This window comes from Lycium barbarum, chromosome 8, assembly GCF_019175385.1.
Source record: "Lycium barbarum isolate Lr01 chromosome 8, ASM1917538v2, whole genome shotgun sequence".
NCBI classification, from domain to species: Eukaryota; Viridiplantae; Streptophyta; class Magnoliopsida; order Solanales; family Solanaceae; genus Lycium; species Lycium barbarum.
Window position 1 is genome coordinate 107,256,188 of NC_083344.1, and position 15,676 is coordinate 107,271,863.

A 15,676-nucleotide genomic window follows, 5' to 3' on the forward strand; every position below is an offset into this window, starting at 1 on the left:
TTAGTTATCAATTGTTTTCTTGTTTTCATTTAAAATGCCTTAACTAAAACTTAGAAAATTAATGACTTATACTAGATTCGTGATAGTATTTCACGTGGGAGTCAAGGTATTCCTTACACCTTCCCCTCAAATTAAATGAACATTTTAACCTTAGAATCATAAGTTAGTAGGATATTAGGAGTCATTTTAAAGTAAAGAGCTCACGATATTTAATTAAATTAGTGATCTCTTAAAAAATAATATGAATTATGTGACCCATCACACCTGGAATTAATGTTGTTCTTAACCAATCCGATACATGATTAATGAGAATCCAAGTAGATGGAGCACGGCCCACCATTTTGATGGAGGTAGCTCAGTTCTCAATTGGCATTGTCACTGTTGCTTTTGTTGGACATCTAGTATCTAGCTGCAATCTTTGTTCAGAATGTGATTGAAGTTTTTCCTTCGTGCAACCACATCTCACCAGCAACAGGTACCAGGTAACTCTGCCCACTAAGGGTAGAACAGGTGAGAAAAAATTACCTAGTACTTTGTCTCTGCTGAAAATTGAACCTGAGATCTCATCGTGTTCAACTCACTTCATTTGACCACTAGGCCACACCTTTGGATGGATAATTTGATTGGAAGTTGTCTTTGGAATACTGGTATCTAGCTTTTTCTCTCATTTTCTTCTTCTCCATTTATAATTTTCATCTTTGGAGCTAGCTGCAGTCTTAAATGGTTGGTGTTAAAAAGATCTGTATGTGCACCAGAAGTTGCTTTAAATGATTTAGAAAGAAGAAATGGATGGGGTTGAGTGGTAGCATTTTGGCAGTGTCATATCTTCTTCCACGGACTGCTTTTGCTTTGGTTGTTTCACATTTTTCGTCATTACATAGCAACTGATTTAACAATACGATACAATAAAAATTAAGTTAAACAATCAAAACAAACATTGCATTCTCCGGATGCATTTATCCGTCCTCCCTAAGGAACTACAAGAGAAATGAAAGAAACGAGTAAAGAGGCAAGTTTGTAGGCTATAAAAAAAAGGAAATGGAATAGAGAGAAAAAGGACTGTAAACAAGTTGGAACAAATAAGAACATAAAACACCATGTTAAAAATAGGAAAACTAAACTAGAGTATTTTAGAAGTAAGCATTAAGATAAGATACGTATAGTTCTGCAAAAGTATTAGAATTCTCCTTCGGTTCATTACTCCAAGTTCAAGAACGTAATCCCGATTGTTTTGTTATTTTGCATGCCATCATATATGAAATTTTGTTTCTAACCGAATTTAGAAACTTGATATGAAAATAATACTTGTATGTTGTCGCTTCTTTCGTCTTGTATTTCCTTATTACTTTCTTTTTTAAACGCTTATTGCCTGAAACTCAACTTAAAATTTCTTGAAATTGTTAGCACTAAAATCATTTGGTGATCAAACTCAAAAGTACATTACTACTTTACGGTCACTATGTATGTTATAGATTCAGCAGCTTGCATACTGGTTCTTTTTTTAGTCTTCTGTATAAAAAAATTAAAAAAAAAAAAAAAGCTTGCCTCTGAATATGTCAGATTCCTTCATATAGGCTGACAGAATAACTTGTCTTACAACTGAGGAGCTTCACCTAATTAGCTTTTCATTAATATTTTTCCCGTTTGTTCCTCTAATTTTATGCAGGAACTTGTGAAAGCGCCTTATTGTTTGGAAATAAATTCGACTCCTTTGGCTACACTAGAACAAGATAAGTAAATGTCCATCATTTCAACACGAACGATAATAGAATTCGTAGTGCCAAAACAAAAAATATCAGGACCATATTTTCAGGAAATATTTGCATTATACATCAAATCCACTGCAATGATTAGGATCCATGCCAGCTTGGACATATTACAAGTATGTTATCTCATTCGATATTTTGTTGAAAGTTGGAGCTCCACTTTCCGAGGGACCTTAAAAGCAAAACTTCTTCTTCTGCAGAAGAGGGCAGCAGAGATACAAATTAACAATAAATCTTACAATTTCTAAACAAAACCACATGAGTGCACAAACACACACACAAAAGGCATACAGGCAATACTGCTCAAATGCTTTTTATTCCTTTACTTAGTTTTCACGCACCAAGGTATTTTTCGAGTGCACAAACATACACACACAAAAGGCATACAGGCAATACTGCTCAAATGCTTTTTATTCCTTCACTTAGTTTTCACGCACCAAGGTATTTTTCGGGGTTTCCACTATGATATCAACTTCTCATCCTACTTGGGCTCCTTCATAATTTAATACTGTCTAATTACCCAAAAAAATCTGGAAACGCACCTGAAATTTTGCAGCTTCTTGACCGTCGATGTATGCAAGAAGTTCCTCTTGTCTCATCAACGCCTCATGCAAAGCCTGTTTTGAAGAAAGAAAGAATATTATCAACTCAAAACCCAAGAAAAATAGGTACATGATCATTAGATGCTATTATTCTCAGCAACCCAACTTTATATGTAGATATGCTGTTATTCTCATCAGCCCACAACATTATGCAATGAATGCTTGTTGAAACAAGTCATAAGTTTGGCAACGCCTTATCAGCATAATCATGGAATATGACTTCAAGTTGCAAGCACGCTAGCAATCAGAGCATAAGGAATCTCTCATAACACCAATCCATAACCCACTTTAGACTAAATTTTATTCAGATTTATCCCACAGTTAAACACCAGAAGCAACCACAGTTAAAGTTTCCAGCTGAGCTTGTAAACACGAAACATTCAAGTTCTGCTGAAGCAAAACTGGTTTCACTCTTATCCACATATACAACCACCACCACCTAGTGTGATCCCACAAGTGGGGTCTGGCTTATCCACATATAGTATCATAAAACAGTTACCTTCTTGGTTGCAATTAACTCAGCTTCCAGGGCATCCACACGGCAAACAGCAGCATTTAGCAGTTCCTCTTTCTCATAAGGCATCTCAGATGGCTTTTCTTGAAGTGTATTTACTTTGTCCTCAAGTTCCCCCAATTTCTTTAGAACAGAAGAAAGCAGTTGAGCTTCTGTAAAGGCTGGAGTTGGTGAAGGCGGACGAAACTCCTCATTACTGTTTGCATTAAAGGTAAATTCTTGAACAGCTTGGTCTTGACCAATTGATGGATCTGGAAGTTTCTTGGTTATACGGCATAGCACTGAACGGAAAATCATCAACAGAGTCATGAAGGCGGCCATAAGAAGCCCTAATATCCGAGCACTAAGACCTTCTGCAGGCTTTTGAGAATCCGTTGGTGGAAGTATCCCTGAATAAAAGGTAAATAGCCATATACATCATGTCAGTATAAATTTGGCAATTTATAACAGACTAATAAAAAAGAATATGGTCAACAGGTAGCATAAATGCCCATATTAACCACAGATGTTTGCAAATTCCAGCTTTACGACCTAAATAGAGCTTAAAGCAAAACAGACAGCAAAATTCACACTATTTGCACCCAACACAGATTGTCTTGGATGCACGTGGTAACAAGTAGCACTGACGCCTGAATACTGCATGCAACTAAAAAACCAAATTAAGATTATCAAAGAATCAGAATACTGCATGTGAATAATATATATATATATATATATATATATATACACACACACACACACACTATATTGAATCACAAACAGGCAGTGCATCCAAACTACAGTGAGCTCTTTTTACCCCATTGATTACCACATACTAAAGTCTAACCAAAAGATTCAGCGACTCTTATGCTTCCTCCCCCTTCTTTCCTTTTCCTTGTGTGTGCAGATGCACGTGTTCTTTGCATAAGTCTAACCTTTGGAAATGGAAGCTTTTTGAAAGGATGTTTGCTTCTTCCACACAGAATCAACTGCCTTGTCAACCATGGGAACATATTCATCATATCCTGAGAAATTTGCAGTGTAGCCTGACATTCCAATACCCTTAGCCTGTTGGACGATAAAAATAACAGTATAAGTAAGAATAGCATATAAAGAAATTTTATACAGGAGGTGAATGGGGAAGGAGATATTTTCATGAAATCAAAGGGAATGCAAATCCTGTATTATTCTCGGCCTCAGTGAAAGAGAAGTAAAAATAGGTTCTCTCCAATAATAGAAAGACTAACTCATGAAATCAGGTGAATTGGGAAGAAATGTACCTCTTCACGGACAGGAGTAAGCCGAAGATGTGAATAATTCCTTACAGCTTTAGGGGAAGCAATATCTTCTGCTTCAGATCCCGATTCTGCGGTGGAGGTATCACTACCTTTCATCTGCTAAAATTCAAAATACATGCACCAAACTTCAAAAATAGTTGACAATTTAGAGTATTCTCTTAATTTAGGAAAGACAGTAGAAGTCATACCGTGGGGAAGCGAGGCTTAGCATAAACTACCTTCCCTTCGCTGTTCACAACTTTTACGACCTGCCTGGCACGCCGTGCTTCACCAATCATCTAGCATCAAAGAAGGGAGCACCATTTTCCCGGTTACTTAAAAGTTAAAATAGCTCTTTATCAAGGGAACGATTGCTTGTTCGTTATTAAAAATTTCAAGAACGTTGCTCTCAGATGCGAGGATCTAGAATGAAACCTTTAATATCTCTGGATTTTGCCATGGCCCTTTATCCGAGCGAAGGCAACCTCCTTGATCCGCACATGTACAGCTTCCACCCAGAAACTCTGGCAACTCACTGCACAAAACAAAATTCTATATTACAACTTTTAAAAGAAGGAAACTATCTGAAATACCATCAAAAGCAGAAACAAAATATTTTTTTCTTTTACAGTGGAAAAGAATTATGAACCCCCTTACCTAGCATCAGCTATTTCAAGCAATTTGTTTTGGTACTTATTTCCAAGAACCTATAAGAAATTTGACAACATAAGCAAACAAGTAATATAGCCAATAACTTATATCACAGTACTTTGAAGTGGCAATAAAAAGGCATAGACAAACATGTATTTTCGAGGTGGTCTTGGGATCCAAAAAACTCTTAACAGTACTCCACAGCAGCCTAAAGCCAGGTCCAGCATTGATGATAAACATCTGATGAAGAGTCTGCACCAGCCAAAATGCAGCAAAATGTGTTAATGAACGCAAAACTATAAAGTACCTTATAGTACTTACTTAGATAGGGATATAATCATGCCTCAGGATAATTATCACCATCAATCTTCTGAAGTCGCAAGATGAGCTCCCTGGCATTCTTGTTAAAGTTTTTCAAACCCTGAGAAATCAACAAAAGAAAATGAAAATATGAAATCCCTAGTCTGCTAAAAATCCAATCAGAAATCATGACACATTAGGTTAGAAAACAAACACTAGGAAACATACCACTCCTTGGACATCCAAAATAGTAGTGCTTGAATCAATCTGCCTTTTTGCAGAAACTGTACATGCTGGAAACTTGATTGCAAAAGTTTTCTCGAACTCTCTTACATGGTTTCTAATGTAACGGTCCATTGACGTGACTTGCAAAAGTTTGGTGGGATCAACTTTCCCTAACCTTTCAATGTATACCGGTCTTCCCTCCTTATCGATCCCATGATAACCTTGGGGATAGTGTTTCGCAACTTCATCCTGCTCTCGGAATTGAAAATCCTGATGGAAAATTGGTGTGGGAAATATTTCAGAAAATGAAGTCACTAGCATCTAATATATGAAGAAATACCATAACAATCCATCATTGAGGAGAAATATGATTACATGGATAATGGTGTCAGCACCAAATTCCGTCCTCCACTGAAGCATATCAGCCCACATATGCTTTGCTTTATCAATATCAAACTTCCTTGCCTTTAGAAATCTGCAAGAAACTCATAAGCAATAATCAATAAAATGACAAAAATAGATGATCAGATAGTTCTTAATCAAAAACCTCCTTAATCTAATATATCCTCTTTCATTTTGCCTATTCTTTTTTGAAATTGAATATGCCTAATCTGATTAAGAAGTTCATTGAGAAAGTTGACAGATGATCCCACAGAGTAAATTTCAAAGCAGACCTCTTTGACCAAAGCAAACTAACGAGCAAATTATTACTTTCATGTGTCATTTGTAATAGAAAGACCCACAAATGCAAGCAGAGTAAAATGTATGACTGAGCTAAATTAATTGTTGCAACACATCAAATAATAGAACAAAACAACAAAAGAAAAATGAGCACTAAAGAACAAAGATTCAGGATTGAAGGTACAGGAACCTGGCCTAACTACATGATGGTCCTACAAAAATCTATATCATAAATTGGTCTTTTCTACCCATACTCATTGTTATCCCCGTTCTACAAATAAGCCTATGTACACATACTAATTTGCAACTAACATTTCAAACATGATAAGGGTATTGAAACTCTCTCTATGCAAGCAACAACTGTCATAACAAACTACTTAACAGAAAAACTATCACAAGAAAAAAGAAAGCAGTATATATTTTAATCAGTTTATGCCCAAGTACTTGAAGAAACAGTGTATTACCTTAGCATCATATAGTAGTCATCATGTCTCTGAGGTAACAAATCATCCGAAATTAGTGCTTGCCTAAATTGGTCAACAGCTTGTAGCTCCTCAGCATCACGAATATCCTCAATTGAAACTGAGCTCACCCGTCCATCACTTTTTCTTCTGCTTTTCTTCTTAAGAGAATGTTTAAATTTTGTCGATGCATTCAATGCTTTCTTTTTCAGGTTACCAATTCTTGTCCTCCTCTCGTCCTCTGAGTTCTCGAAATCAGATTTTCTTTCTCTTCTCTCATCATGTGTGGACGACCCCTCAAAGCCTGTCAATAATGAAAAGGAAACAACAGGAAAATCACTCACATGACACAGAGAAGGGTGAAACTTGAAGCTATTTACATATGAACTAGACCCTACTTGTCCTTGGCACGGATTAATTCGACTTCAGTAAGTATGTAGCCAATTAAGGCAGACAAACTCTTTTTTCCCTATGAAACTCCATTTGAATTAAAAGAATATGGTCAATCAAATTCCAACACAATCAAGTTAGCTCTAGAGGAAATGAATCCCCTATATTCATTTGACTTTATTGAAAGACTTTATTCAAACACATTCCTTAAGTTAAGGATTTGGTATAGTTTGCTGGTTTAAAGAATAAGGCTGAAAAATCCTGTTCGCCCTAAGCTCATTCTTGATCAAAATTCACACTTTATCCAGACCAATTGTAATGTCTTACAAGTATGAAGAGCAGAATGGCATGAAACTGTATGTCAATCGAATTCCATCAAGCAAGTAGTACCTAAATAAAGTGCTAGAAGAATTCCGTTGACATTAAATGCACATGGGTAGTCCAGCACATTCTAAAATGGGAAATGAAAATGGCTGAGCAGCAAAAAATGAAGAACTGCCATATAAGAATGCTATTTGGTGTCCACAAAAACTCAACCCACCAGAACCATTACAGCAAAGAAAAGAAACACCCCAGCAATAGTTCCTCAAGCATTGCCAAGGAACCTTCCCCCACTTGGATTATTACTCCGCCAATGTGATCTAAAAAGTATAACCCCTCTCAAACCCAGAAAAAGACAGAAGGTTGTACGAGTTGGCAATCACCTAAAACATAGGGTGTGTCGGTATGGAGGAAAACATTCTCCAGAAAATGATTTCTAATTTTCCATCAGCTGGTTAAAATTTTTGGAAAACATTTTCTCTAAGAAAACAAGTTCCTTAAAATGAGGAAAATGACTTCCATAATGAAAGTAGGGAAAACAAGAGTTCCACAAGTGGCTCCCATCCCCTCTACCCCTTAATCCCCCACCCCCACCTCCCATAATATTTGTCTAGATTATATACAAATGCTTTTAAAATAATATTTTAAGTACCGCACACAAGAAAATAAATAAGAAACCTACTTATTTTACTGGAAAACATTTTCCTTCATACCGAACACACCCATAGTCTAACTAATAAATCCTCTGAAACCCTAAAAAGAATACAGTAATAGTAAGTTCATTGCCAGTGTAAATAATTCGTGATTGAGGCATAAATACTTTATACTAAAGAGAATCATATCCTGATTTAAACCTAATTCATCAATCATCAAACTGCATACTAACTACAAAAAAAAAAAAAAAAAAACAAAAAAAAACCAATGTAACTATAATTAAGCAACATCCAACAATGCAGTTCAGAATCAGTAAAAAAGTCAATAAAAAGAAAAAGAAAGTCAACTTACAAGGCCTTGCAAATCGATCTAATGGACCTGACATAGCTGCCCAAATCAAGAAAATGAATCAAGCCCAGAAATCTTGATGATCAGTAGATCAAGAATACAAAGAGTTCTACAAAATTCACTCTAAACTCAAAAAAAAAAAAAATCTTGATGATTAAGTAGATCAAAAAGGAGCTTAACAAAATAACTGTAAACCCAAAGAAAAATGGAAATATTAAGTAGGTGGGAGAAGAAATATTTATGGAAAATATAGCTGGAGCCACCTTTTTGGAAGTATCGAGAATGATCCAATGGCTATAAATGCATCAAAATATTTGTAACGGAAAAGTGGAATTTATTATTATTATTATTATTATTATTATTATTATGTTTTTTGGCCAAAAATGGAAAAGTGGAATTGATTTGAAAGATAAGGGGTATTTCCGGAATGTAAATTAAAGACACCAAACGCAATCTATTGAATGTTATCACGCGGATAGTCAAGATGAATAACTGCAGGGTGCAATAGATAATACTATATTTGTAAATTAATGTATATTGATAGGTTTTAATTATTCTAATTTAATTTGAAATAGATAAAACGGAGTTAAAATTAATTTGAAGAGTATTTCAAGTAATTTAATAATTTTCCATCACAAAATTTAATTTTTAAAATAAAATTTAGGGTTAATCACCATTTCAACTTTAAAATTTTACTTTTTGTCACACAAATATATCCAAACTTGCTTCACATATCGAGTTCTTTTTTGCTGAATTTAGTGGAATTGTACTAGTGAATTTTAAATTATGAACAAATAAATTAAAATATCAAAAAATGATAGACAAAAAGGGAGAACGAAAGCGGTTGGATTATTTTTTAAAAAGAAAAATGAAAAAAAAAAGGGTTGAATTATGTGCTGTATATGAGACAGTATCAATGAGCTCAGGGGTCATTTAGTACGTAGGATAAGTTGTGATATTTCGGATTAAATTTGAGATAATTTATATTCTTAATTAAATAAGGTATAAAATTTATCTCAAACTTAATTTTAAATATCTCATTTTAAGCGATCAAGTTTAATATTATTTTATCCCTCCTTCATGTGAGATAAATTAATCAAAAAATTATAATTTCAAAATTATAGTACCGAATAACTTAGAGTGCGTACTAAACAACCCCTCATAGCATATACCACGAAGGATAGGAGTGGGACCTAAAGAATGGGTAAATTATGACATGTTTGGCGGGGGATGAAAATATCTGATAATATGTGTAATGGCGAAAATGACAAAAAAGAGGTTTTAGGAATGAATACAACAAGATGTAGTGATTGACTAATGATTTTCCGACCGACGGTGATATAGGAAAAATTAACAAAGAGTAATAGATTGTCAAGGATTAATATCATAGGAAAAAAAATAATTAAAGGTTGTTAGTTGATGAAATTCTCTTGATGTATTTGGTACGAAGAATAGAAAAAAATCTAAAAGTAATTTATTTTTTAATGCTTCATTAATGAATAAGAGGTAGTATTTCTTAAAAGATTTTCAAATTATATTTTATTTATATTAACAAAAGATAAATTAAGTAAGTAAAAAGGGGGGGGGGGGGGGGGGGGGGAATTTTATATCTTACGCCACATGAAGAGCAATGTGACAAAATGCAACCTGAAATTAAATTATCCAATTTCATAAAAATGAAATAGTTGAAACATGTGAAAAAATTGTTTTAATGTGGAAGATTAAAATTTAAAAACATAATTTTTACCTCAATTTCCATCATACTATTATATTTCAATATATTCTAAGAAGATACCATGCATATTCAACTTATAAAATTATCGTATATTATTTTTTCAGTTTAAATATTTTAACCACGCTAATTTGACAATTAATGTAATTCAACCAAATTGATATATTAAAAATTTGAAGTTTAATCAACTACAGCCATATAAAAATAATACAAAAGGTATTATAATATGTTATGTATATAGGAGCACAAAGACATAATTTCATGTATACATGCAGCCATGCAGGTCTTTAGATATACACAAAATTACACGCATATATTTATAATAATATAGTAAATAAATAGAGCATTTAAAATCATATAATTCATGATAGTATGTCAGCTCTCTTTGTTGACAGTGAGCCAGCTAGCATGAGTAATTAATTAAAGAAAAAGTGATAGAGATGATATAAGGCGAATAAACAATCAAAATCGTGCTTTAACGTGAATAAACAATCTAATTAATGTTAAAAATGTTTAGTTCATCTTTAAGAGTAATTATATTATTGTTAATACTTTAAGAATAATTATATTATTGTTAATACACTAATCTTTTGGTAAACGACATAACATGAAGTTCTGTCTAAAAGACCACAATGAACCTTTTCTTTTTGTCTTTCTAGCATTGTGCAAAAACATATTGAGAACTCTAAATAGGTAAACACTTACTTGCATTGAGCATTTATATCTAACTAAATTAACTTTAAAAGTTAATAAATTAAAGCAAAAAAGCATATTACTTAATCATCATTAAATGTTAAAAATGTATAGGCAAGAGTCAAAATATATGTTTTATATTTATTGGCTTGACATAAACAAACACCTTCGCCATAATTTGATGTTTGAGTTTGAGTTAACAAAGGTTGATTAAAGTTTATGGACTATTTTCAAAATGTGGTTGTCCACAAATATTTCTTACATTAACCTGAAAAAATGACTTTTCAAGAAATCAAAATTTGTTTAATTTTCACAAATAAAGTTTTTGTTGATGTAGCCCAATTAGGAGAATGTTGGAAAAAATAGACTTGCATGATTTAAAACGTTTTTTTCATATTACTATTTCGAGTCGTATAGTAGCAGAGGCGGATGGAGCACTATAACTTGGGGTTCAAAACTTTCGATGCGGGATATAAATTTAGGGCATTTTACATAAATAGCAAACATTTGGGGTTTAATCAAGCTGCATAGCTAATGTTTCAATATTTACGTTCTGTAGCAAATCAGCCCAGCTCACACATGTGTATTCAATTTTTTTTAGCTGTATTCATGAATACAACAATTTTTTTTCACTGTATTCATGAAATGACTATCTGTATTCATAAATTGGCTTGTTGTATTCATGAATACAACGAGTAAAAATTGAATACATATACACCAATAATTACACAAATATCATATTTTCCGGTATGTATACAGCAGATACGGGCGAAAAATACAGTATAAAATATTCATACACCAAAAAATTAACAAATATGTCATATTTTCCGGTATGTATACAACAAATACAGGCAAAAAATACTGTATACAACATAGATACACCAAAAAATTAACAAATATGCCATATTTTCCGGTATGTATACAACAAATACAAGTGAAAAACATTATATACACGATAAATATACAACAAATACAACGAAAATCTGGACTTTTTCCAGATTTGACTGGAAAAAAATTTCGGCGAATACAACGCCGACATTTTTTTTTCCGACGTAGATCTGAATTTTTTTTTCTTTTCCGGTGTAGATCTGAGTTTTTTTCTTTTCCGGCGTGCTCTTGTCGGCATTTTGAATTCTTCATGGTGGCGATGGCAGAGATTGGAGGGACTTCGTCGGAGCTTCGTCGACCAGCGGAACCAGCTATAAAAAAAATTGTTTGGTTCGCCGGACTTCGTCGGCCAAAACCAGCGCCGTCGCCGGAGCTTCGTCGGTGTTGAGGCGGTGTCGGAGTCTACAGTTTAGTGGGGGTTTAGGTTTCAGTGCGTTAAGTATGTATACATAGGAATAAGCTACGCTATGTAATTTATATATATATATATATATATATATGTTAGCTACGCTCTTTAGTTTTGTAAAACTATAGTTATGGGAAATAAATATGTATGTATGTTAGCTATGCTCACGGGCCGCCTCCTTCATAGTGTCAGCGGTACACTAATGGCCCGTGCGGCGCCCGTAGTCCAGGCGGACTACGAGCCAGCCTAATGATAGTCCCAGGACCCATGGCACGACCTTGTGTCCATGGCTTTGGAGGCTTAGCTTCAGCGGTGCTGCTGGATCGATGTCAAGGCCTTGGCCTTGCCTTGCTCGTATGCCCCTGTGGCAGGTTTCATATGTTGGGTCTTTGCCTGTGTCACGACCCGGCTAGGGGCCGCGACTGGTACCCGGGGCTAACCACCGAGCACCACTTATTTCCTCGCTTATCCTAGTCATTTTACACTTCTTCATCAATTATAATCTCACATAAAAAAAAAAACATCTTTAATGGAGAGCACAATTAATTTCTATATACATACGCCCTTTAAGCTATCAAAATAATATATATACATATACCATAGTAGTCTTGTGAGACCATCTAACCCACACTACGTATCTACGAGCCTCTACTGGAGTGCTAGGCATAATGACGAGACAAGACCCCGTCGTGCCCAAAATACATATACATATATATACACAAAAATATAAACCCGATTAGCACCTCCGGAATAATGGAGTGCTCCTGAAAATCTGCTGGTAGATCTCATAGGTCTGCGCCGTCCCCCTGTCTACTTGTGGGCATGAACACAGCGTCCAAAGAAAACGGACGTCAGTACGAATATTGTACTGAGTATGTAAGGCACGAATGAAATAAACATGATAGAGAATCATAAATCATGAGGTGAAGGCAAAACCTGCGCGACCTTTAAGGATGAATGCATTTCATACATATATCACATATACATAATCGTCGTACATAAATCATCACAGCGTATACATCATCATGCCATATAAGTCATCATCGTAATACCGTATCTGCTCATACACCTAAAACATTATTCGTATTCGGCCACGTAGGGCTCGACAACATTCGTATTCGGCCACGTAGTGGCTCGACAGTATCCGTATTCGGCCACGTAGTGGCTCGACAGTATCACATACACAATATCCGTATTCGGTCACGTAGTGGCTCGACAGTATCCGTATTCGGCCACGTAGTGGCTCGACAGTATCACATATACATCTTATAAGCATATCGTAACCTTTTCATTAATGCATACATTTAACTTTAAAGACAATCTATGAAAATCACATCATATTCGTAGCATGGACTTCGTATGAATATCGTCAGATAGATCTCATAATCTCTAGGCTTAAGCTCAACATTACCATTATCGTTTATATAGCATATCTCTTACCTCTTGGTCTCATATGAAATCCTCTATAAACATAGACTCACAACTTTGCGGAACATTGGTCAAAGACGTGCATTAAGGCTTAGGGACCATCTATAACAATGTCGGGGTGACATAAGGTCGAGAACCCCCGAGTCCATTATGGAGCATTCATAAGCATTATGCCTCACCTTGAAGGAATTGGCATATAAGGTGAGTGTAGTCAATGAACAATATCAATGGATCGTAATATGGATCATTAACCTTGTAGAACCATGATATTATAGGCCTTAGTATCTTTAAACTTAGACTCATCATCATCATTACTACATTCGTAACATACCTCTTATCCTATCCCATATGGCTATTCATGAACATAGGCTCTTAGTTTTCCGGAAAATAGGAAAGTCATGGAGAGGTAAGGAAAATACTATCATAGGAATCATATAAGGATCATTAACTTCGTAGGAATATCATATCATGAGCTTTATGACTTCTAGACTTAGATTTATTATCAACATCGTCATACTCGTAACGTGTCTCTTTTCTTTATCTTGTGATGCTCTTTATAATCGTAGACTCATAGTTTTTGATACGTAGGAAAATCATGAAGAAAGAAGGAATATCATATCATGGGATTCATGCCTTAGAAAGAAGGGACTAGCCTTACATACCTTTGTCGTTTACTATCCTTATCGCTTGCTTGTCCTTCTTCAATGCCACGTCGTCACCTTCACGATTAATTCATATTACATTAGCCAAGCAATCATAAGAACATACTTCTTGAAGCTAGGGAAAGTTGGGCAGCGTTTCCTTCGTTTATACTGCTTTCCGCCATGTTCCATATCTACTCCCCACATTCATAATGACACTCACAAGATCGTATCAATAATCTTCATCCATCTACATTTGGCAAAATCTAACATTTTCTCCAATTTCTTCATATTTATGAGTATGGCTCATCATCGCGTTTTCGCATATCTAATACTTATTTCATGGTCTAAATATCATTTATAACGTGTTTGTAATCTCAACATATCCATTTTCATGATTTCATTCAACTACCATCCAATTGTGACACAATTCATCCATTCAAGACCCACTTCCCATGCTTTTCTACAATTCAAGTATACTAGCTTTCCAATACCTTAAATAATATGGTAAAGTCATGAAATTTACCTCAATAGTGGAACAAGCTTGGAGTAGAATTCCTCCTTTTGCACCAAAACCCTTCTTCACCTTCCTTGGGATTTCTTGAAAGAGATGAACTTTCAATCAAGTTTTATACACCTTGTTCCATGAATTTTGTGTTGTTGATCTTGATTTCCCTTTGATTTTTCTTGTGGATGAATATTGGAGTGGGTTCTAGAGGGTTCTTGAGGTGAGGAGTGGAAATGAATGAAAATAAAATGAGGAGGGTCCCTTATTAATAGCCAAAATCATATCTGTCGGGTCATTTTTACGCCCATTTTGACGGGCCGTCAAAATTTATACGGACCGTCAAAATGGTCCGTAAAACTGCCCAGTAGCATAGGAGTTTCTGTGATCATTTTACGCTGGCCTGTGTCAGTTTGACGGACCGTATAATTGTTTTACGGACCGTCAAAATTTCTACGGGCCGTCAAATGGTCCGTAAAACTTTCTGCTCCGACAGTCTGTCGTAGAATGGCCATAACTTTTGATCCCGATATGCTGTGAGGGCCCACGACCTATGGTTGGAAAGCTCTTTCAATTATCTACAACTTTCATCGTTGGTGTTTTTCCAAATTCCAAACTTATAATGACATTTTGTCCCCTCCAAGTCAGATTATCCGAAAATGCTTCCGTAAATCGCCCTCTTGGGTGGCTTGTGCCCATATTTGGCTTATGGGTCCTTCTTGATACTTACTTAACACTTCATTACCAATATAAGGGAAATTATAACTCTTCTCCAAAATGTCATTAAGTCATCATTCATTTGATACTCGTAATTCTTGCCTGACACAACATATACCTTGCCTTCCTTAACAACTTTCGTCTCCTACCTCAAATGTCTTTGAAATCTCATGTAGAATCATTAAATATTATTTCTTACTTATCAAAACATCGTATGCATCATGCCCTTCGTTAGTCAATTCACTGTGCATGAACGAAAAAAATTCTGAGGTGTAACAGCCTGCACACACACCTGGGGTTGGCTACGGACATGACCATCCCTCTGAAATTAGTGCTCATTGTGTGAAAGCCATCCTTGAAGGTACGTCGATGAAATTCGGATGCTTCAACATGAAATCACCTTATGCAACCGATGGCGGAAACAACGGTTGTGGCATGACATGATTCTGAAAAATGTGGTTCATGGTTGATGAAGAAAATTTTAACGGAAACTGAAT

General features: G+C 35.2%; 1 protein-coding gene across 2 annotated transcripts; it reads right to left on the reverse strand.

The window, feature by feature from the left end:
- Positions 1-1,731: 1,731 nt before the first annotated feature.
- On the reverse strand, positions 1,732-8,387 carry LOC132606577 (phosphatidylinositol/phosphatidylcholine transfer protein SFH8-like). Of its 2 annotated transcripts, none has more exons than XM_060320152.1 (14): positions 8,173-8,387; positions 6,460-6,760; positions 5,690-5,789; positions 5,318-5,584; positions 5,133-5,210; positions 4,940-5,041; positions 4,796-4,845; positions 4,574-4,673; positions 4,348-4,437; positions 4,142-4,258; positions 3,797-3,929; positions 2,868-3,271; positions 2,309-2,383; positions 1,732-1,960 (listed from the first exon to the last, which is right to left on the reverse strand). In XM_060320152.1, exons 1-14 carry the CDS (start codon positions 8,204-8,206, stop codon positions 1,940-1,942), a joined length of 1,872 nt encoding a protein of 623 aa, XP_060176135.1. In that variant the 5' UTR covers positions 8,207-8,387; the 3' UTR covers positions 1,732-1,939. The 2 variants fall into 2 exon arrangements, with proteins under 2 accessions (XP_060176135.1, XP_060176136.1); XM_060320153.1 differs by having other exon boundaries at positions 4,142-4,255; positions 8,173-8,386.
- Positions 8,388-15,676: the final 7,289 nt, after the last annotated feature.

Coding starts and splice junctions, on each gene's coding strand:
- LOC132606577 (XM_060320152.1), bottom strand. CDS start 8,206: ATGTCAGGTCCATTAGATCGATTTGCAAGGCCTT. Junction 4,674..4,795: donor CTTGAAATAGCTGATGCTAG/GTAAGGGGGTTC, acceptor TGTTTTGTGCAG/TGAGTTGCCAGAGTTTCTGG. Junction 4,438..4,573: donor AAAATCCAGAGATATTAAAG/GTTTCATTCTAG, acceptor CTTTGATGCTAG/ATGATTGGTGAAGCACGGCG.